Source organism: Gossypium hirsutum, chromosome A04, assembly GCF_007990345.1.
Source record: "Gossypium hirsutum isolate 1008001.06 chromosome A04, Gossypium_hirsutum_v2.1, whole genome shotgun sequence".
NCBI lineage: Eukaryota > Viridiplantae > Streptophyta > Magnoliopsida > Malvales > Malvaceae > Gossypium > Gossypium hirsutum.
Window position 1 is genome coordinate 4,792,416 of NC_053427.1, and position 24,812 is coordinate 4,817,227.

The following is a 24,812-nucleotide window of genomic DNA, read 5'->3' on the forward strand; positions in this document are numbered from 1 at the left end:
CGAACGAGCAATTTATCACAGTCATTTGTTGACAATGATCATATTAATTATTAAAAAAGACACAATGGTCACAATGAGATAAAATAGGATTGTATTGTGTAAATGAATTTAACTCAAAGGAATCAAAGCTATCATATGAGAGTAACACACACATGACGAGGTCCTTGGATAAAGCAGTTGGATAAATTGCTTTCGTAAAAAGTATACAATAAAGAGTTTTCAATCATGGTACTTCTTGTGGACTAACTCCATTATTAAGTAATTGTGAATTATAGGAATGATGCTTCTGGACATAATTGCAATTATTAGAGCCTAATTGTATATGTCTGATTGGTCCCTCCATTAGCTCAACAAAAGCTTGATCGAACTGCATTTGAATAAAAAAAATTCTATAACTTTGGGAATAATTTAATTGAGTCAATTTATTTTATGTGGAATTAAATTAAGTGGTCATAAGAATTGTTCAACTAGAGAATTTAATTAAATAATTTTCTTAAAAAGTAAATTTGAAAAATCTAAGTGATTTTAAGAAAATTTAATTCTGATCAAGTAAAATTAAATTAATCAAATCAATTAAAATTAATATGATATTTTTGGAAGTTAATTTTTAAGTTAGACAATTGACCCAATGGGTAATTAAACTTGAAAATTGGACCTAAGAAACCAAGACCAAGACCTAAAAACTGGTCAAACCAGGTCCGATATGTTAAACCAGGCTGAGGATCCAACCAGTGGCTAGACTAGATCGGTTGGATCGTCATTGACCTGGACACTGTTGCAGATGTTTTGTCCAGGATTTCTTAAGAGCAGAACCATCAAATTTTTCAGTGTGTGAGTACTGTTAGTCTTTCTTGGTCTGAGCTATGGGATTAGATTGTGGGTTCTTATAGAGTTGATGCTAAGCTCCAAAAATTGTGTCAGAAAATTCAAAAACATAATGAGCTTCACCTTAAGTATTCCTGGGATGGCAGAATGATTAGAAGATTAGGGAAAGTTGTGGTGGGCCACAATGAGCAGCTTAGGAAGCATATTTTTTTATCTCTTCCATGAAGGATTAATAAGGGGTCACTCGAGTGTTCATGCCACTATGCATAGAGTTTCAACCTTATTGTACTAGAAGGGCCTTTCACAAGATGTTAAAAAATGGGTTCGTGAATGTGTGATTTCTCAGAGATGCAATGTGGAAAATTCTATTTATCCGAGGTTGTTGCAGCCACTTTCCATACTTGATCGAGCTTGGTCAGCTGTCAGTATGGACTTTGTGGAGGGCTTACCTGCTTCAAAAGGGAAATCTACAATTTTGGTGGTAGTGTATAGGCTCATAAAATATGACCATTTTATTACATTGGTCCATCCTTTTACTGTTGTTACATTGGCACATAAATATCTCAACCAAATTTACAAACTCCATGGCTTACTCGAATCAATTGTTTCTAACAGAGATAGAGTGTTCCTTAGCAAATTTTGCTAGGAGCTCTTCAAATATTTGGGCACCGAACTTTAACTGTCCACTGACTATCACCCTCAAACAGAAAGGCAGATAGAAATCCTTAATAAATGCTTGGAGGGTTACCTAAGATGCATAACTGGTGAAAGACCCTCTGATTGGGTTTTTGGTTACCATTGGTAGAATGGTGGTATAATACAACTCACCACTTAGCAATTAAAACCACTTCGTATGAAGCCTTATATGGTCAAGACCCTCCTATTCATCTTTCTTACCAGAGCCTCTCGGGTTACAACAATGGATCATACCTTGCAGCATCGAGAGACTATGAGAAAGGTACTCCAATTCCATTTGAAGCAAGCTCAAGAAAGGATGAAACAGCTAGCCAACAGAAGGAGATCTGACAAGGAGTTTGCAGTAGGTGATTTGGTTTACTTGAAACCTCAACCATATCGACAACATTCTTTAAGGAAATTTTGAAACCAGAAGCTGTCACCTTGATATTTTGGTCCTTTTCCAGTGGAAGCCAAGGTGGGGCACGTTTCTTACCGGTTACAACTACCACCAACTGCTCGTATCCATCCCACTTTTCATGTTTCACATTGAAAAAGCATGTCGGGTCTGCAATAAGTTCTCTAGTGTTGCCACCAGTAGGATCTAATGATGCAATTCTTAAAGAGCCAATCAAGGTGTTAGAAAGACACATGGTCAAGAAAAGGAATCAAGCAGCCACTAAAGTCTTGATTGAGTGGGCTAACACATTTTCAAAAGATGCTACTTGGGAGAATCTAAAAGAGATCCAATAGAGGTTTCCTGCTTTTGATCCTTGAGGACAAGGATCTACTTCGGGGGGTATTTGTTATGGAATGCAATTCTAATTGTCATTTCATATTTTTGCTAATTACTGTTATTTCTTTTTATTGCAGTACGTTGCATTTTAGTACTATTTTAGTAGTATGGTGTGTTTTGTATTTGAATGGAGGAATCAACGATAGCTTAAACGATTCGTTTTGGTGAAAAACACCATTTAATGAAACAATGTAGTTTTGGCAATGGTTATTCTGCTAACTATTACGATCCGTTATTCTACCTCTCTTAATAGCCAACTAGGGAGAGCAGAGGTAGTTATGAAATTTGAAAACCAAATCCAATTTTCTTCTCTCTGAACTTCTCCCTCGTTTCTCTTTTTCTCATCTTCTCTCTTTAATTTCTTCTTTCAAAATCACCTCGCAACACGGCGGGGATCGAACAAGACAAAGTAGGATCTAGAGGGATGCATCAACAAGCAAGGGGGTATCAGTAGATAGTCCAAGAAGGAAGTCGTCAAAGCAAATCGTGATTTAAAATGTTAGTCTCATCACCATCGATGATGAAAAACACCCTTGAAACAACCACCACCATGACAACTACGATGGTTGTAGCTACTATTGCGGCAACAACGATGTCACCTCATCCTCCTATGTCGTTTCAGTGTATGGATACATTGCCTAATACACAACGTGGGCTGAATAAGCCTAAATGTATTCAATGCGGGAATATTGCCCATTCTAGGTGAAAGGAAAAATCTCCTTTTTTTGTTGTTTAAATTTTATTTTCATACGTAGTTATAGGATTTTTTTTAAACATGTGGCACATTTAATGTGCCACGTTAGTTTGTAATAACGTGATAATATTAGTGGCATCTTGGTAAACTTTAAAAGGTTGATGGCAAAAATTATAAATTAACCAAAGTTCAGTGGCATTTGGTGTAGTTTATCTTATATTAAACTAGAAGCTACCATGTGTCATTATATGATTGGTCCATCAATTTATTTTAATAGTCAACGTGATCAATGACGAAAACCATTAATAAAATGGCTTAATTGATTATTTTGGTTAACGACAAGGATTTAATTTTGTACAAATTTAATACACGAGCTTAATTTTATTTTATTTTTTTTTTGCATTTTCTTAAAGACTTTTTTTTTATTTTACATATAAGCTTTTCCTTTTTATCCTAAAAAAATTATTATTCAAAATGGACTATGTGTTTGATAAAATTACAGTATGAAAAAGATTCTTCAAAATTAGTATATCTACTTTCATTAAAATCATATTATACAATTTTCTTAAAAAAAACAATTATTTATTGCATGATATGATAGATATTTATTAGACTTTTTTAAATAAAAAAAATTTATTACATATATAAAAAATATATATATAAGTTAAAATGTGTTTATAATTGTTATATTTTTCGAAAATTAAGAATTCAGTCCATGTATTTGTATTTTTAGGAATTTAATTCTATATTTTTCAGATTTCAAAATTTAAATTCAATTGTTAACACTATTAATCTTTTTATTAAATTTTTAGTTGTGACATTTAAAAAAGAAAAACTATTCACTTAATAATCATATAATTAAAGAAAGATATTATAATTTACCTGAATCTTAAAAAAATTATTAATATTAACAATTAGATTTAAATTTTATAATCTAAAATTAAAAAAATTAAAATTTTAAAAATATAAAAACTAAATTTTAAATTTTAAAAAAATATAAACACTATAAACATATTTTAACCATAAAAGTAAATTTATCTTGCATGGAATCTTTTCCCTTAAATCAAGTACATATGCTCTAATATATATATATATATATGTGTGGGAATGGCCATCATCACTAGCATATAGATATGGTAATAATTAAATATGAAGATTAGAATTTCAATACCTAATACCTTTTCCAAGCAATGATCTTTAAGTAATGAAGTACAAGTTTTACATTTAAATAATCATATAAAATATTAAACATTATCTGTTATAGACAAAAGTAATGAAGAAGAGTTGGTTCCATAAAAGTTGCAATATTATATTATTTATATATACTCAAATACTTTTTTTTATTAATACCTATTTTATTTTTCATATTCAAACTTGTAACTACTCATCTCAATAAAATCATCTCTAAAATTTAATTTTACGTCTCTTATTAAGGATGCAATATATTTTATCATTGTATCCAACACTTATTAATTTAAATAGTTTTTTTATAGAAGAATAGTTTAACTATTAATTTTATTTCAATTGATCATTAGTCTAGCGTGTTCAAATCTTGTTTAACAAGAGATTTTATTTTTAAACTTAATCAATCTCACCCCTTGATAATAATAAAAACTATTAATTTAGTTACAAATAAATTTAATCTTCGGCTTATTGATTCTTAACTCAATTGACATTGACATTCTTACAAGTGCATGGGAGCGTGTGTTCGAATACGTTAAAACATATTATCTTCCTATTTAAAAGTTAAAGAGAGACTATGAGTAATTCTACTTTTTGTATAAAAAAAAAACAAAATATCCTATAATAAAATTAATATAAAAATAACAATCTTCAAGTTATAATCAAATAAGCTCATAATCTTTGTTTTATACTCAATAACACCCAACATAAATTAAAATTCCTTATTTAGGTACAATTTTTTAAAAAACAAATTCCCTTATTTGATACAGTTTGAATTTCCAAATAAACCCAAAACAAAATTAAGATAGTCCTTCTCTAAACAGTGTAAAACTGTCAATGGCTACCTAAAATAGTGGATGCATAAAGAGTTAACTGAAACCACTACATAAAATGGGTAAATTCTTCCATGGAATTTCTTTTCTCATTGTTTACCTTTTGAGTGAGGGAGTTTGTGGTTGGCATGTCAACATTTGCTTTTTCAACCTCAATTTCCATCTGCTCTTCCAGCATAATATATAATATAATTTAGTATTTGAGTTTAATCCTTTTTCAATAAAACAGAGTTGAATTACATTTTTCTATATTAGATTATGTAAATCCCTCAAAAATCTTAAATGTTGATAGATTTTAATTTTAACTGTCGATTTAAAACAATCTATATTATTGAATCGAATAAAACTCAACTACAAATAAGAATAAAATACAATCTAACTCTTAATACAAATACCTCACCTTTTTTTTCAATACAATACTTATATTTGACTAAAATCATACATTACAGTACCTAAAAAAACGATATTAACTTTTTAGTGTTAAGTTAAAGTTCTAAAGTCAATTTGATGAAAATTTATAATTAACTGATACTATTAACAATTAACTTCTATTAACTTAACCCTAAAACTCTAATTATATCATATCCATCAAATTTTATTTGACTAGTTAAACACATTATATGCAGAGAAATAAAATCCATATCCTCATACCCATGTCCCAATATTATATATATCCAATACAATACAATACTTCAAGAAAAATAAAAGATTAGCATTGCTTTAATTATATGCAGAGAAAAAGGCCCTTAATGCAAGGGGAAGCTCTAATGAAGTATATTCATACTTCATCCCTTGAATTTATGGCATCAAAGCAAACATAAGAGTTCGTAAAATGCAAAAATTCAAATGTTGACACTAGATTTATCTTTATATTTATATCATAGTATAGTACTGCTAAAATTCAAATGTTGACACTGGATTTATCTTTATATTTATATCATAGTATTAGTACAACAATATCTCCTCACAGTGCCATAAAAATGAAACCAAGAACCACAACAACCGAGTTTATACAAAGAGGATATACCCCAGGAGAATGAGAACCCTACAATCCACTTTACCTGAGTTCTCTTCACAACTGGAAGCCTTCTACTATGCTATGTACACCACAAGAAAGCAAAAGATGAAAGGAATAAAAATCAAATTGCAGACAGGGTTTGCACAAAAGAAACAGGTAATGAAGATCAACATAAAGATCCTGACCTGCTACTGACGCAATAAAGAAGCTGCAATTACCAAGGACTTGCTAAGCATCTGCCGTGAAACAAGAATCAAACAGCAATGTCAATTTACAAGAGTTTTCCTACTTAAACCAAGAGTCCATGAAAGAAAGTCATGAAGCTTTGCCACTAAACAGGCAGTCTCATGTTTATTAGGTATTTCTGCCAGAAAAGTATAAAGGGTAGAGACAGTTCACCATGCTTCACAAGCAGTTGCCTAAACAAACAAATAAAGTTTCCCCGAATATGAGAGAAAGGGGGGGGGGGGAGGGTAGCATGCTTTAACAAATAAATCCAGAGAGAAGAGCACGTCTAAGCAGATTTATCTCCCTATTTCCAAGATAAAGTAACCACGTTATATAATCTAATTTTCATAAAAACAGCTTATGATAGTCCCCAGTAAAAGTACCATGGATTCCCTTGTATTAGGAATCGGATTGCATTTCGCCTTCTCTACTACAAAAATAAGCAAATTAATCCTTATACATTAGATCAAAAAGAGTAAATTAATTCTTTTTGTTAAAAATTTGTCGACATGAGGTATACGTGACGTCTTGTGTAACTATCTGATTATTTCATCAATCACACTAGTTTTTATCAATAGAAATGAATGAAAATTTTAAATTGAAAGGACTAATTTACTCTTTGATCTAACGTATAGGGACTACTTTGTCATTTTTTTGAGTAGAAAGGGCAAAATGTAATCTAACTCCTAGTATGGGGACTTCCATGGTACTTTTACCAATAGTCCCCCTATTAAGCAACAGTCAATCATTCAATCCCAACGAATCCAGCTCCTTAAAAATCAACTTGCTTTGTCTTAAATGGACAAACTATTCGTATCAAGGCACTACAAATTACTTAATTACTCTATAACAATATCTATAAACATATCTTTATTATATTTATCCATTCCTCACTTGCTATACCAAACCAGCAGTAACATGTATGATGAATTCATCACCACGCACACCGCATTCCACACATTGTTGTTATATATCAATTCTATTGTCCATCCATAACCGACCTCCATCTCTAGTTAACCTGCAGTCCGCACCAAAATTAAAGGGGGCAAAAACAACCCCATCCACTCAACAACCATGCCATCACTAAAAATCTAACACAAAATCTAAGCTAAATAATATTTAAACTACACATACAACACGAACCAAACACCTTCCAACACGTAAAATGAGCTATATAGACCATATTCTTCTACCTTGTCCTATTTAAGATATAAAGTAAGAAAAGGCTTGTAAAACAATCCAAAATTAAGTTATACAAAAATTTAAAGGAACCATATTTTGAATCACTGATTTCAACACAAAGTCAGAAACATGTGGTGATCTACATAGACCATATTATGCCAAAACTAACACCAACAAAAGGCCAACCTTTGCCAACTTAAATATTATATCACATAAAGGTCATCCATATACATAAACTTAAGCTTTTTGAAGCCTAATCATTCATGTAACACAATAAAAACACATTACCCAAGAAAAAAATATGCTAAAATCATCTAAATTAAACGTCAAAAGACTGCCAAGGAGCCGAATTTTAGTCATTCAAAACCAAGCAAAGTTAAGCATGTAGGATTGCCAGCATGGACCATATCATGAGACTTTGCTACTATATCCTATGTAGCAGTTCATAACTATAAAAGCACATAAGCATTAAAACAGGTATAAAGATACCAAATTTTGCAATCAAACTGAAACAACCAAAAAATTAAGGTTAAACTCCGCTATTAGTCCCTATACTTTACGAAAGTTGTAGATTTAGTCCCTGTACTTGAATTTGGTCACTTTTTGTTCCTGTACTTTTCAAATTGTTAAATTCATTAAGTTAAATTTTGTTGTTTCCAAAATCTGATGTGGCAAATATATTATCATATGTGTAATACCATGCCTGCTTGTTAGTTTCACATATTACTCACTAGAAATTCAGTTCATATATTAAAAACTATCATTTGAATTGAAATTTCAAAATTCAAGACTTAGAATGATCCAATTGAAAAATATGGACTAAACCTACAACTGTAAGTATAGTACTAAACTAGTAATTGAATTTAAACAAACAGATTTAACAGCTACCTTTTGGGTTAGGACTAAAATTACAAAAGTAAAAAATTACAGGACTAAAATTGACCAATACAAAAAGTACAGACCAAAACTTTTACAAAGTACAGGGACTAATAACAGAATTTAACCAAAAATTAAAGCCCTAACCTTTGGAAGCTTCCTCCTCCACTTCAGCCTCCTTAATGGTAATCACAGGCTCACCACTCCCGCCATCTTTATCATCAGGGTACCTAACAACAACAACAGGGCAAACACAGTGATGGACACAATAATCACTAACACTGCCCAACTTCCCATCACTCCCTGTTTTCTCGGCTCCAAACCCTCTACTCCCCATTATAACGGCGCTCAACCCTAACCTCTCCACTTCAAGGCACAACCTTTCCCTCATATCATGATCTTTCACTATGTGAATCTTAAAGGGAACCCCGGATTCTTTCAAGGGTCTGGCCAAATCCGCCACTTTTGAAGCCGTGAAGGCATCGAATTCGTCTTCTATTTGCTTCTGGGACTCCGGGGTTTCCGCGCTTTGTGGGGTGTGGGGGAGTGGGCCCCAGTCGGCTCCATAGAGTACGGAGGTAGGTGAGACGTGGAGAACGATGACGGCGTCACCGGGTCGGAGGTAGTTTTGGACAGCCCAGCGGACGGCGAAAGCTGATTCGTCGGAGAGGTCGACGGCTACACCGATCTTACGGCGGGCGCCGGCGGTGGGAGTAGGGGTAGCGGCGGAGGACGGGTGGTGAGGGGAGGAGGGATGACGGATCTTGATGGTTGGAAGCTGAGGGTGGTCACTGTTGTCAGAGTGATTCATTTTCTTGTGGAACTTTGCTTTTCTTTCTTTTTGGGTTCTGTAGGGGTTTTATTTAAGAATAAAAATTATAGAGCTTTGGCAAGGACGGTTCTAGAGGTCCGTTTTTAAAGGTTAAAATATGTCATCAATCCCTATACTTTTTATAATTTTAAATTAGTCTTTATATTTTTATTTCTAATAATTGAATCCCTCTATTTTTTATATTTTAAAATTTAAGTCCATCTGCTATTAAAATAAAAGTAGAGTGACCTGATTTTTGAAATCTAGAAAGTAAAAGGATTAAATTCATAGAAAAAAAAGTATAAGAAATAAATTTTAAATTTATAAAAAATACATAGATTGATGACATATTTTAACAATTTCTAAATGTAATTGAGAGAGAAAAAGACAGGTAAAAGTAACATGGAGGCCCTTGTACTAAAATTCAAATTGCATTTTCCCCTTTCTAATAAAAAAATGAGCGATTTAGTCATTGTACGTTAGATCAAAGAGCAAGCTGGTCCTTTTGTTCAAATTTCCATCAATTTCTATTGTTAAAAATTGGTTCATATATGTCAGCATGGGAGACACGTGGCAAGCAACGTGTCATTATTTGGTTATTTTGTTAACCAAGCCAATTTTTAACAGTACAACTGGATGAAAATTTAAATAGAAAGGATCTACTTGCTCTTTGTTCTAATGTACAGGGACTAATTTGCCTATTTTTAAGTTGTGGATGTAAAATGTAATATGACTCCTAATATAGAAACCTCCATAATAGTTTTACCGAAAAAGACATCACAACGTGTTTATCGAAATGTGTTTCTTTTATACCATATGATCTCCTCATTATAGGTATTGAGGTTAGTTTGAAAATTATTATCGAGTTCGAAATCTATTATATGATAACATTTTGTATTTTGAGAAACTTGAGATTTAAGATGTGGAAGCTCAGTTGACAAAATTGGAATCGAATCTCAAATCCTTTAGAGTCAATATAATTATCACATATCAAACTTCAATATTCATGGATGTGGAAGTCTGACTAATAAGGTTTAAAACAATCTAACTATCTAAATCGACACTAATAAAAGTCAAAGTCGAGCTAAATAGGAGAATGATAAGTATTGAGTCCACTTAAATGCAACTAGATGAAACTCTAAACCCTATAAATAGATTTTATCCTATCTTTCTTTTCACACAAAGACCTAAATTTCCTTGCCTCTTTAGTCTCATTGGATGGGCAGTGGGGTGCGATGTGATGCGTTTAGTTTACTTTTTGTCTTACGCTATAGTATTGTTACAACATTTAATCTCACTGCTACCACTAATTTTAACTAACCTCAGGTTAACGCATTCTGCATCCAAACTCATTCTTAAACTCTATCAATTCCCTTCAATTCCAACTTTTAAAATGACTTTATTATACGTGGGCTTAGCAAGAAAAATCTATTTGAATCGAGGTGTTTGAACGGCTTATATAATTATCCAAAATTGAATCGAATTTTATTTTTTATTTAATTTATAATTAATTTTATTTTTATATAAAAATATTTTATATTTAAAATAGTGAAAATATTTTATATTTAAAATAGTGAAAATATTTTAAAAGGTGTATATATATTTAAAAATCATATAACCATATAAAAGTTATTAGATTTTTTTTATTTACTTGAAAAATTATTGGGTTTTTAGAAATATTAATGTAAAAAGGACATTGAAACTTTGTCAAATAATATTCAAAAGTCATTAAACAAAGCATATTTTTTAAAAAAAACTTTAAAATCCAAAATAAAAAATTAATATGAAAAATTAAAAATCAAACCGAATTATAAAGAACAATTCAAAAAAAAGGTTAAAATATGTTATAGGTTCCTATACTCTTTAGAAATTTAAAATTTAGCTCTAATATATTTATTTTCAAGAATTTAGTCTCTCTACTCTCTTTTTTCAAGATTTAGGTCTGATTATTAATATTGTTAATTTTTTTGGTGTGACATTTTGAAATAAAAAAATACTCACTTGATAGCAATGTAATAAAATAATTTGTAATGAACATGAATTTAACAAAATAATTTTAACAGTGTTAACAGATAGACTTGAATTTTGAAATTTGACAAGTAAAATGATTAAATTCCTAGAAATAGAAATACAAAGACTAAATTCTAAATTTATGAAGAATATATGGACTTATAGAATATTTTAATGAAAATATTATATTATATTATATGAGAAGATGCATTGTATTAATATTTAGATTACAAAATGATCGTATTTAGGGTCGAAGGCAAAAAATTTTGTTAGTGAGGGCTAAAATTAAATTTTAATATTTACGATGGTAAAAATTTAATTTTACCATTTAAATAGTCTATATTTTTATAATTTTTAAAGGATTAAATCAAATTTATATCATTTTTAGAGGGCCAAAATATAATTTTACCTTTACTAATTTAAAAGAATTAAACAAAAAAATTTCCATTTTAAAAAATCAGGACCTTTACCAGCCCCTTGGCAACGCCTCTAGTCATATCATGTGTGAAAGGAATAGTTGGGAATAGGGGAAAAAAAAGGTGAAAAGGGGTTCCAATGGAATTTGGAACAACATTCCTAATGGGATTTAGGATTAAAGATTTTGATAATGGAATTTTAATTTTAGGATTTGAGTATACTTTAACTAAATTTAATATGGTTAAAAATTAAATAATTAAAAAGATAATAATACCAGCAAATGTTGAGTTCTTAAAAAAAAATAAGTTCAAATATTAGAGAGAGGAGTAAAATTAAATTTTTTTTTGGAAGGGCCAAATTTGATTTTAAATTTTTAGGAGAGCTAAAAAATGTAATTTTTTTTCATTGTGTTAATGTAAAATTTTACAACTTTCAAGGGATTAAACTATTAACTTTATGTTTTTGGAGAGGGTATAATTAGATTTTAAATTTTTAGAGAGGCCAAAATATAATTTTACTATTAAATTAACTTAACACATTGCAAATGCTCAAGGAACTAATTTTTTGAGAGGCCAAAGCCCCTACCGCCCCCTAGCTTTATACTTGATTGGAGACAACATTTTTTGACTTTTTTTATAAACAATTACATATATCGAAATGAGTATAAGTCATTTAATTAATTTGATTAAATTAAAATTTTGGTTGATTTTTTTTCCATTTTATAAAAAAGATTAAGAGATGGTAATATTTTTATTTTTATTTTTAGATAATCTTAAAAATGAATTTTTAAATATTTATGATAAATGAGATGTTGTTTTTAAATTCAAAAGAAAATCAAATGTATGCTGTGGTGGTATGCAAAAGAATCCTATATTAAATAGACAATGAAGGCACCCAACAAAATCAATGGACGTGCCGGAGTGGTTATCGGGCATGACTAGAAATCATGTGGGCTCTGCCCGCCTTCACAGAAATGCTTTAGTCAACAGCCAAGTTAGACTTACACGTTAATTGCCACGTAGATTTCAATCACCACATCTTAAGAGCATATAAGAGAATAAAAGCATATCAGGCTCCAAGCATGTAGATAAAATGGGATCTTTCTCTCTTATCCCCTCTCTCACCTATTCCTTCTTGCCCTTAATTTTTATCACTCTTTTAAATGATTCTCTACCCTATCTTAAATAGAGTGAACCTTGTATCTCTACCATCCTCTCCGTCATGTGCAAATCTATCATCAACACACTCCAAATTTCTTCAAATAATAATTAAAATTTTTAAACTTACAAAAATTAAGTATGATATCCATAAATATTCAAGTACGCATTTATTTATCCTCATCTATATTGAAAACTTAATAAATTAAAACTTCAAATCCCAAAAATAAAAAAACATGGAAAGAATTTGAACATAAATGGAGAACAAGCCAATCCACTTCTCAAGTCACATTAGGATTTCAATTTTTCATGGAAAGATGTAATAGAAACCAATAAATTGGAAATAGTGAAGGGTTCATCCCCAAATCCAAAGGAACCAAAAACAACCCATCAAAAACCTTATCTTTGGTGATTTTGTTCATTTCTTTACTATCATCGTCTCTATTGTAGGATACAATTAAAACCATTTCTTTTATTTGAATACCATCTCTGGTTCCCCCCTCTATAAAGTCACTATATAAAAACCTCATATCCACCATTACCATTTGCTTAAGAAAAAAACAGCCATTTGATCTGAAAAGTATAGCAAAAAGGATTAAAACCATGAGTTGCATTGAAGCTATTGAGGCATTGAAAGATCAAGGAATTTGTACATGGATTTATGCTCAAAGGTCAAATTCAACACCATGCTAAGAACAACATCAGATCTTCATCTTCCACTTCTCAAGTTAATAAAATTTGTGTTCCATCTTCTGATTTGTTTAACAAACTTAGAGATGATGATAAGTTGAAGAAATATGAGGAATCTCTTAGAATTATCACTAAAATTTGAGATTTATTCACATGTACTTTAAAATTTAAAATTTTAATCCTATTTTTTTTTCAATTTAAAAATTCTAATCATAATTATTATCGTAGTTTATAATTTCTATCAAAATTTGTCAACTTAGTATGTTTATTTTTAGTCAATCATATGCAGTGCCATATGAGGATAGTTTAATTAACATACTAAGTTAGCAAATTTTGATGGAAAATACTAATAACATTAATGACTAAACTAAAATTTTTAAATAAAAAAATTAAGAAAATCTACTTTTGATATTTTTAAGTACAAAGATTAAATTTCAAATTTTGTCTGACTACAGAGACGGACGTATTTTAACAGACTAGAAATTGGAACACTTCAAACACATAATAACTAAAACTTATAATGATCTAACTTGAAAACGTAAACCTAAAATACAAATGACCCCAAAAAATATTCGAAAATTTTAAAATTCTACTCAACTCGACTCTAGATTTATGGAAACCAAATGTATACAGTAGCCAATAAATTGTAAACCTTTGCTGCTTTGGACTGCCTTATCAGTTCAACCATGACGCTGAAATAACTAAAGTTATAAAAGGAAGAGCAAAATATTAAGAGTTAAAACAAAAAAAAAGATTTTTTTTTCCAATTTATAAAAAAGATTAAGAGATGGTAATATTTTTATTTTTAGATAATCTTAAAAATGAATTTTTAAATATTTATGATAAATGAGATGGTTGTTTTTAAATTCAAAAAGAGAATGAACGTTGTGGTGGTATGCAAAAGAATACTATATTAAATAAACAATGACGGTACCCAACAAAATCAGTGGACGTGCCGGAGTGGTTATCGGGCATGACTAGAAATCATGTGGGCTCTGCCCGCGCAGGTTCGAATCCTGCCGTTCACGCTTTTGTACTGTATTTTTATATTCTTGGTCCTGAAATCATTTTCCATCTCATTCTTCTTCATTCCTTCTTCTTTTGTTCTTCATCTTCTTACCCTCGCATATCTTCTCTTCTCAGGCTGTTGTTTCGTTTGCTCTCTTCTTTCTCAGGAAAATCGAGGTTCCACTTCGCTGGGTCTTTCTCAGGGAAACGAGAAACCCCAAGTTCCATGAGTAGCGAATCCCTCCACCGTCGCTGTAAATTGAAACGCCAATCTCTACCCTTCCTCTTTTGTCACATACAAGAAATCTAAGTCTGTCTGTACAATCCCTCACCACACCATTATTATATCCCCTCTGCAAATCTTTTGTTTTATTAGACCAAATAGATCGCAAAGGAGTTAAGAAATGGGGGCTGGGCGAGAAGTAGCAATATCACTTGATGGAGTGAGAGGCAAGAACGTGATGCAGCTGAAGAAGCTCAACACAGCTCTCTTCCCTGTTCGTTACAACGATAAGTACTACGCCGATGCTCTCGCTTCTGGCGAATTCACCAAGCTTGGTTTGCTCCGTTTTTCCTAATCTTTTTCTGGGTTTTCATTTTTTTTTAAAGTTGTTGAACTCTTTTTGGTTGGTCCAATGTTGTTTGGCATTTTCTTTGCACTGGTTTTTTTTTCTTTTGTGTTCTTTAGTATATGCCATCTATTGGGAATTTTATTGTTGTTCTCTTTCCCTCTGCGTATGTAGTTAGTATCCTATTATGGGAATTTATTTTGTTGGTTTTGATTTCTGCTTTTGATTTTGGCTTTTTGGTTCTTTGAGTCGGAAGATTGATGGCCTTTTATGGGCTAGTTTGATTTATATTGGCATTTGATTATACATGATTGGAAAATGGTTTAATATGTATAGATTCTTCAAGACTAGAAACTTTATCCTTGATGTTTCAAGTTACTGAATGATGAACTTGGCTGTCTTGAAACTACAACCTACACATGAGTGACCTTCGATACCGTTAACATGTTTTCGGTTATCAGTTTAGTGTCTTCTCATGTGATCATTGGTAGAAGCAATTCCTTGTTGGATTAGATAGTTTAGGTTAGATAACCCGACCTATATTGAATTGCTTGATCTATTTATTGTGTTTTGGTTTCAATGGTCAATATTCTGGGCTTATTAAACTCTAAAAATGCGTGTCACCAGTCATCCTCGTGAAAACATGCCTCAAAAACACTCTTTGCTTCTGCTGTTGTGCTTGTGCTGCCTTACACTCTGAATATTTATGTTACCAATATTAGCTGGTCCAGTCACCTTTTCTTCCATGATCTTCTGCATATTGTGTAACGTTAATACATCCTTCCTTATCCTGCATTGCTTTTACACTGTTAAATAGCGGGTAGCAGCTATCCCTGAAGTTTTCTGGCGAACTTTAGAGTCATAAAAAACCTGGCTAAAGACTTCGTGATTCTGAAATTTGCTGCCTTGCATTGGAGGGCACCTATTGAGCTTGATGGTCTACATCTTTTCACAGAAACTGTAGAAATTTCAAAACCTGTTACTTTTTGGAGACAAGTTATCTTATCGTTTCCTTCTGTCTTGGTAACTGCATATTTGATTTATTTTCTCCTTAATCCTCAAGTCATGCTCTAAGAAATACACTCAATTGAAGTTTGGAGCAACTCTATCCTCTTTTAACTCTATGATCTTATGAATGTGCAGAGCATGTTTGTAATGTCCCTGTCATAGTGGCTTCATCATATGATATCAATTACTATGTTACACATTGATGGTTAGAAAGCTGTAATTAATTATTTTTTATTCAATTTGATGGCTTGGAATAAATTGTTTGTGGTGACGCATGCATATTCACGTAACAGATGATGTGATTGTTATACATAGCTATTACATGAGTGAGAATAGCCTGTGTTATCCAAAAATTAGTATTTTGTTCTAACAATCACTCTTTTGCATGCTAACTCAGCATATTACAGTGACATCTGTGTCGGATCAATTGCTTGCCGGCTGGAAAAGAAGGAAGGTGGGGCCATCCGTGTGTACATCATGACATTGGGTGTTTTAGCACCATATCGTGGGCTAGGAATTGGTGAGTAGACAAACAACATTTCCTTGGAATAGGTCATGCAAGAAACTAATTGCTAATTGGATGATCTTAATATTGTCCTTTTAACATTATCAATACCTATAATTTGAATCAGATCACTTCTGGTTTCACTTGCGCTCTTAAAATATCTGCACATGTTCAGTGGCACAATAATGGTTGTCTTTTGCAAATTGCAATGAGGTCAACGATGAAGAAATGTAGAGTGTAACTAAACTGCCTCAGCATGTTTTTGCTGAAAATTATGTTCTCATTGATTCTGAATAGAAGCCATAAATCTTTAATTTATGCAGGTACAAGGCTATTGAACCATGTTCTTTATCTCTGTTCGAAGCAAAACATATCGGAAATCTACTTGCATGTTCAGACAAACAACGAAGATGCCATCAACTTCTATAAGAAATTTGGATTTGAAATCACAGAGACAATTAAGAAGTATTACACAAACATTGACCCTCCCAGACTGCTTTGTACTTACCAAGCTCACCGTTACATCACAAGCTAAGAAATAACAATTAAAAGCTGGTAATGTTATCTAGAGGAATTGGTTATTGTTATCTTAGTGAATTTGATCAAGTCCTACACTTTTGGGAATTATTTTGACGATAAGGATGCTGTGATGCAGGAATGACATGAGATATGGCGTTAATGATGCCAGTTATGATTGGTTTTTATCTTTTGAGCTGAAATTTTGTTAGTCTTGTTCAACACTTTCGTTGGTCAATGTGACCATTGCCAGTTAATGTCATTAAATGATTTTGTTGCTCCAGCAAAATGCAATCACTACATTTCTCCGAATTTGATACAATTGCTATGGTTTATGTGAATGTTAAATTAGGTATTGGAAGATATTCGGTATCTGTTGAGTTTAGGCCTGTTTCAACCCTTTAAGGGGTTGATCAATATTTTCAATTTTCACTAATGTACTTGTAGCAAAACATTTGTATTTATTTATTTATAAATAAATCATTGCAATATATGTAAAAATAATTTAAAATATGAATTTATTAATATATGTAAAAAGAGCTTTTCCGGAAAATATTTTCAAGAAATCTACCAAAAAATAAAAATATTTTATATAGATTCATCCAAACACCAAAAAAGTAAATTATTTTCCAGAGTTTAAAAACAAAGATTTTACTGGTAAATAAAGGAGCTTAAACTTCAAATCCCCAAAACAAAAAAACTTGGAAAGAATTTAAACATAAGTGGAGAGCAAGCCAATCCACTTCTCAAGTCACATTAGGATTTCAATTTTTCATGGAAAGATGTAATAGAAACCAATAAATTGGATTTAAATAGTGAAGAGTTCATCCCCCAAATCCAAAGAAACCAAAAACAAACCATCCAAAACCTTATCTTTGGTGATTTTGTTTATTTCTTTACTATCATTGTCTCTATTGTAGGATACAATTAAAACTATTTCTTTTATTTGAATACTATCTCTAGTTTCCCCCCATAAAGTCACTATATAAGAACCTCATATCCACCATTACCATTTGCTTAAGAAAAAAACAGCCATTTGATCTGAAAAGTATAGCAAAAAGGATTAAAACCATGAGTTGCATTGGAGCTATTAAGGCATTGAAAGATCAAGGAATTTGTACATGGATTTATGCTCAAAGGTCAAATTCAACAGCATGCTAAGAACAATATCAGATCTTCATCTTCCACTTCTCAAGCTAATAAAATTTATACTGCATCTTCTGATTTGTTTAACAAACTTGGAGATGATGATAAGTTGAATAAATAATAGGAATCTCTTAGATGTTAGAACTGTCATGTTGGTCATCCATTTACTTATCTAAAATTTGAGATTTATTCACATGTACTTTAAAATTTAAAATTTTAATCCTACTTTTTTTTCAATTTAAAAATTCTAATCACAATTATTATCGTAGTTTATAATTTCTATCAAAATTTGTCAACTTAATATGTTTATTTTTTGTCAATCATATGCAGTGTTATATGAGGATAGTTTAATAATTAACATACCAAGTTAGCAAATTTTGATGGAAAATACTAATAACATTAATGACTAAACTGAAATTTTTAAATAAAAAAATTAAGAAAATCTAATTTTGATATTTTTAAGTACAGAGATTAAATTTCAAATTTTGTCTGAGTAAAGAGACTGACGTATTTTAACAGACTAGAAATTGGAACACTTCAAACACATAATAACTAAAACTTATAATGACCTAACCTGAAAACGTAAACCTAAAATATAAATTACCCATGTAGACCCAATTTTTAGCCTGGGCCTATACATATACAGAAAAATAAAACAAAACAACAGTCCAAATCTAGTTACACCAGACCCAAAACTTTGCAATGGCACAATACTTGGTTACACAAGCCCAATGACCCAAATCGTTTTCAGAAACAACAAGCCCTAGAGTCAATCCTTAAAATTGATTATTTTTTGTCTTTTTGTCGAAAATTAAAAATTTTATTTTTAACATACGATCCTTTTAATTGGTGTTATGGTTTTCATCATCTTATTCATGTTTTTGTGTTGGAGTTTTTATGTCCCCTCGAATTTCACTGCATGACCGTTGTGGTCACACCTTTTAGGTGGGAGTGAGAAACTATGCCTTCGTGAGGTTTTCACCTCCGCATGGGCTAGTGGACTGCTTCCAGCATACATCTGTACCTATGTCTTCGTGAGGTTTTCACCTCTGCATGGCCATAGGAAAATGTATTCCCCTGAATCGAACTCGATCCACATGAGCCTATAATGGGTAAGGGTTGAGGAATCTGCTGGTTCAAGTACCCTTTTCTTAGAACTGATCCATATATAGTGAACTCTAGGAGCCCGCCCTAGGTAGAGCTATGTTGAACCCTAACGATTACCCAGTTAGGTGTTTGATTATTTTCTATTTGCTTTGGTTTTTATTTTTCGGTACTAAATTGTTGTGTTTTGTTGTGGTTATGTTTGCAATTCATTTCATATTAAAGAGGTGTCGATTTCTGTTCGGTTGCTACATTAGAAAGCTTGTTATGGAGAACGAATTCCTTGATAAAGTAGAGGATAATGCGGCTGTCCGTATGTGGTCAGAGAAGATGCAACTTGAGAAAAGGGATAGCCTAGCTGAGGGGTATACATCAGGGTTGTTGGACTTCAATCGCATCAATGTAACCTAAAACGAGTTCCAGGAATTGAGGGATATATGGGCTCATTGGGATGATGAGATTAAGCAGCTGTTCTATCAAAGTTATGACGACTTGCCCTACTTGCTCGAGGATCTTAATTTTGAGTTCTGTAGCTCAAGATATAAATAGTTTAGTGACTATGACTCAAGTGGACTGTTTTGAATATACATATAAGTAAATAGTGAAATTATTGATAATGTTATTTATTGCAAGTTAAGTAAATTAAGGATGTGGAATGGAGAGGAGGAGGAGGAGGAAAATATGTATGAATATTCAGCTAGCATGGGTAATTTGCATGTTTTAGGCTCAGGTGGAAAATTTTGTAAAATGTTAGAAATGACCAATTTGCATGAAATGAATTATTTTATTATTTAAAAGTGCAAAATTGAACAAAAATTATTAATTTAGTTCAAGATTGGAAAAAACATGTTTTAAGGATTGAATTGAAAAGTGTTGAAATTATGGAAAATTCTGATATTTTATAGAATCCATGGGTTGTTATCAATTTGTATGAGAATAACGGCTGAAAATAAGGATTAAATTGTAAGAATTTTATTTTTTTGAGCCTAAGGATGAAATCATCATTAATTAAAGTTTAGGGGTAAAATGGTAATTTTGTTTAGAGTACTAATTGAACGTATTAGAACATGAAATAAATAAAAACAACGATCAAATTTATTTATAAAGATTCAGATGACTCGAATACGAGACTTGAACGTGGAAAAGAAAAGATATTAGATTAATGAAATTATAAATATGAACAAGCAACGAGGTAAGTTAGTGTAACTTGAATTGTATTTTCGATATAATGAATTACCTGATTTATGTTTATGATGAAATTGCAAAAGAATGATATTTATCATGACATGTAAATATTTGATTATCTTTGATACGTTGATACAAGGAAATTAAGTATAGTGAGACGAGTAATAAATTCAAGTAAAACATATCAAGAAAAATAAGTACGTTTAAGGGACAATATGTTTGATTTTAATTGGTTCAAATATGAATATTAGATGAAATAATAAAATATCTGATAAATAAATCGGTAACTCCGGTAATGCTCCATAACTCTATTCATGTGACGGATTCAGGTTAGGGGCGTTACATTTAGTGGTATCAGAGCTATTCAGGTTTAGCCGAATCTCGAACTAAATCGAGCTCGGAATTGAGTCTAGAGGTACATGCCATAGTTGAGTCAAAATTGAATAGGGATCGGATGCTGATATATTTGTTTGTTTCTGTTTTATAGTTGAAAATGTTAGATGAACATATCGATAGTATTGGTCATGAAATATATACTGGAGACAAAGAGTCTCGTGAACTAGATGAAAACTGAATCGACAACATTAAATATTAATTTAATGAGTAACGAACCACTGAATGTTTAATAATGAAATAATAGAGAAAGAGATAATACGTAACTGTTTAGAATTATAACTGATGCTCTTCAGTGAATAGAAGAAACTGTATCTGTTACGATATTTACCTCTCCTGTTTCTCAATCGGTTCCCAAAGTGCTTCAAGGTACAGAGTTTGTCTGAACAGGTAAGTTATCTGTTGTTAATAATCTGCACATATAGTGTAGAAGAATTGGGAAAATTACAGCTGAAAATGATTCTGAAAAGAAATGAAATCTGGTTAGAGAATACTGAAATCTGCACATTTAGTCGGTTCTCGGACCAAATGTAGCACATGTGAAATGTGAAGCCTAGAAATACATTACATAACCTGTGATAGTGTGATATCTTCTGACTCTGATGAGATTTGTTTTACTTAAAGATAGAGATGTTTCCCAACCGAGTTAATTCTGATAATGTTGAAAACGATACTCAAGTATATGAGTAAAAGATGATTATGATAAGTCCGAACTCATAAATGTATGAATAAATGTTATATTTAGATTTATGTGTATAGTAAGTAAAAAAATTTAAGGTAAGCATCAATATTGAATTGAAAAAATTGAGATAAATATTTGATAATATGTTGTTGGAAAGTGAAATTTGAAATGAATTGTTTTATTATTTAAATTAATAAATTGAATGAAATTATCAATTTAGATAAATATTGGGAGGAAAATAGAGAAAAACAGAAAATTTCTAAAATGCCCTTAAATTTTAGTATTTCTGCAATTTAGCCAGGTAAGTTTATATGATTGAACTTTCATGATTATTTGCTAAATTATGACTTATATAATGTATTATTTCATATGTTTGCTATTGAATTATGAATATTGTTAAATTATGGAAATCAGATCAAAAGTTCAAATGGAGTAGAACGCTGAATTGAGTATGACCATTCAGTGATCAGTGATGAATTGACGGATAAGACCATGGCTGGGCCATGACAATATATGTAAAAAACTATAGCTAGGCTATGGCATCCTGATGATAAGACCATATCTGGGATATGACACCACGAGTGTAAGACCATGGCTAGGCCATGGCAATACACATGTAAGACCATAGTTGGACTATGGCGTCATACCAGAAATGAGTAAGACCATAACTGAAAGACGCTATGGCATCGCGATTCAAATGTGTAAGACCATGGTTGAAAGATACCATGACAACGTGATATGAAATATGAAAGACCATGGTTGAAAGATACTATGGTAACATGACATGAAATGAATAAAACCATGGTTGAAAGATACCATGACAACATGACGGGGAAATGAAGACCATGGTTGAAAGATACCATGGAAACTTGACAGAAAATGAGTAAGACCATAGTTGAAAGATACTATAGCATCATGTCGAAGATAAATAAGATCGTGGATGAGAGACGCCAAGACATCTGTTGAACAACTAATATTCAGGTAATATGTACCAGATGACAAATGGTTATATGAATTGGTTATACAAAATGGTTGTGTGACATGTTTACAGGAACTGGTCATATGAAAATATATGTACAAAATAGTTGCATGAAATAATTATGAAGATAGATAAATGAAATAAGTCTAAGTCCAAGGAATATAATTTATGTTAAGTTTGATATGAACTATCACCGAAATAAATATACGTAAAATATATGGAAATGATGGTGCATGAAATATTGATATAATGAAATGAACGATATACACTTATGAAGAAACAGTAAGTATTTAATTGAAATTTTTGTTAAATGATATATAAATCCTAGTAATGCCTCGTACCCTATTCCGGCAACGGATACGGATAGGAGGACTATGTGATTCTGGTGTGTTTGGGAGGATTACATGATTATTCTGGTGTGTTTTGGTTGAGATATGAAATTAAAACATAAATTAACACATATGACTTATATTGTTACATGTTTGATGTCTATTATTTATTATAGTTTTTATAATTTGAATTATGGTAATACCATTGAGTATAGACATAATCAGCGTACGGTTGTTTTAATATAAATCAAATTATTTATTATTATTAAATGTTAAATTTAAATTATGTATATGGTAAGAGAAGTATGAGGTAGTGTTATTGTTGAATTGAATGGAAATTAAATTGAGTTGTGAATGAATTGAAAGTGAAATTGGACTTAGAAAGTGATATATGAAGTACATGATAAAGATTATTAGTGAATTTTGAAATATATTACATGTATTAAAGAAAGAGAAGATATAAACATACAGGTTATTAGCACAATGATTAAATTGTAAAGTATGTAAAAGCATTATTCTAAAAATGTAAAAGTGATATGCGTGCATAATGTAATTTGCCTAAGTAGATGAGATTAGATCTACTAAGATATTAGTGGTATACTATTAAGAAACTCTAGTGCATCATTCGATAATAGCACATTGGTACTCGCCAAGTGCTCTCTGATTAATAGTGCATAATAATACACTTCTATATCTGTTCCGTATATCCTAAGTGTTCTGTTTAATCTATTGGGCCTCTTATAAAAAGGTAATCAATTTTCATTATAAAGTATGTTCACAATATTGAATTAAAAATAAATTGTGAAATGAAAGGATAGAGAATGGATATAAATGATAAACTCGATAAATATGTGCACAAAGGAGCTATAGAATTATGAAAATAATGAAGTTCATGATCAAAAGAAAACAAGAAAATTTCGAGGACAAAATTTCTTTTAAGGAGGAGAGAAATGTAACACCCTGAAATTTTTTAGAGTAAGATATTATCATTTATATAGTAAAATAAGAAAATAAAGTGACAAGAAGAGGAAATTTGAGTTATGTCATTGGAAAGTATATTATGACATATTAATTGAAGAAAGGACTAAATTTTAAAAGTGAGAAAAGTTTTGTTGCCCAAGAGTAAATACTCAAAATTTAAGGGGTTGAAGTGTAAATATGAAAAAGTTAAAGGACTAATAGTGAAAATATTTTAAGGGTGGAATGATCTAGAAACCAAAGAAAATTGATGAATTAGGACCAAATTGAATAGGTGAAGAATTACGAGGGACTGAATTGTAATTTTACCAAATTAAGTGATGACTCAATAATGAAATTTTAAAAGATCACAAAGGGCAAAATGGTTAATTGGAAGAGAGAGAAATCTAGAAAGTAATGATGATGTTTGTGATATTTTATAATTTTTTAATTAGATAATTATTATTTATTTAATATTTTAATAAGATGTTTATTATTATTTTATTATTTTATTTAGTATATATATGTATGGAAAGAAAAAAAAAAGAGAGGGGACAACACCATCCATCTTTCCATGCAGCCAACGTTGGAAGAGAAGAAAAGAAAGAAAATTTTCTTTTCTTTATAATTTGGTCCTTCTACTAAATATTCATCATTTTCACCTAAAAATTAAAAGAATTTCTATAGCTACCAAGAGAGAAAAATGTTAACGAGACTATGAGAAGTTAGAATATCAAGTTGGATTCAAAAAATGGAAGCTGGAGGAGAGAGAAAATCAAGATGAAGATTGAAATCAATAGAACAAGGTAAGAACATCATGATTTCAATATATTTTTAAGTTTGATATTATTGAAAAAGCATGAGATTAATGTTAATGTAGAGTTTCCTTACATATGGTCCTATGTACTTGATATGTTAGTGTAGAGAAAATAAGAGAAAGTGATGAGAAATAGTGTAGAGAAAGAAAATAATAGTGTTATAAACATGGTAATTAATATCTTGCACTAAAATAGTTTTGGACAGCAGCAGTGGTCTAA

The 24,812-nt window shown here is 31.0% G+C and overlaps 1 protein-coding gene, 1 non-coding gene and 1 pseudogene across 3 annotated transcripts; 2 read left to right on the forward strand and 1 right to left on the reverse strand.

Annotated features, from left to right (window-relative positions):
• Positions 1–5,854: 5,854 nt before the first annotated feature.
• On the reverse strand, positions 5,855–9,221 carry LOC107948630 (universal stress protein PHOS32). Of its 2 annotated transcripts, none has more exons than XM_016883255.2 (3): positions 8,457–9,221; positions 6,209–6,259; positions 5,855–6,102 (listed from the first exon to the last, which is right to left on the reverse strand). In XM_016883255.2, exons 1-2 carry the CDS (start codon positions 9,118–9,120, stop codon positions 6,252–6,254), a joined length of 672 nt encoding a protein of 223 aa, XP_016738744.2. In that variant the 5' UTR covers positions 9,121–9,221; the 3' UTR covers positions 5,855–6,102; positions 6,209–6,251. The 2 variants fall into 2 exon arrangements, with proteins under 2 accessions (XP_016738744.2, XP_040966717.1); XM_041110783.1 differs by having other exon boundaries at positions 6,209–6,262; positions 8,457–9,177.
• Positions 9,222–14,340: 5,119 nt separating this feature from the next.
• On the forward strand, positions 14,341–14,422 carry TRNAS-AGA (transfer RNA serine (anticodon AGA)). The gene has a single exon. It is a non-coding gene; the product is annotated as a tRNA-Ser (tRNA).
• On the forward strand, positions 14,411–17,363 carry LOC107948625 (N-alpha-acetyltransferase 50-like; annotated as a pseudogene).
• The last annotated feature ends 7,449 nt before the right edge of the window (positions 17,364–24,812 follow it).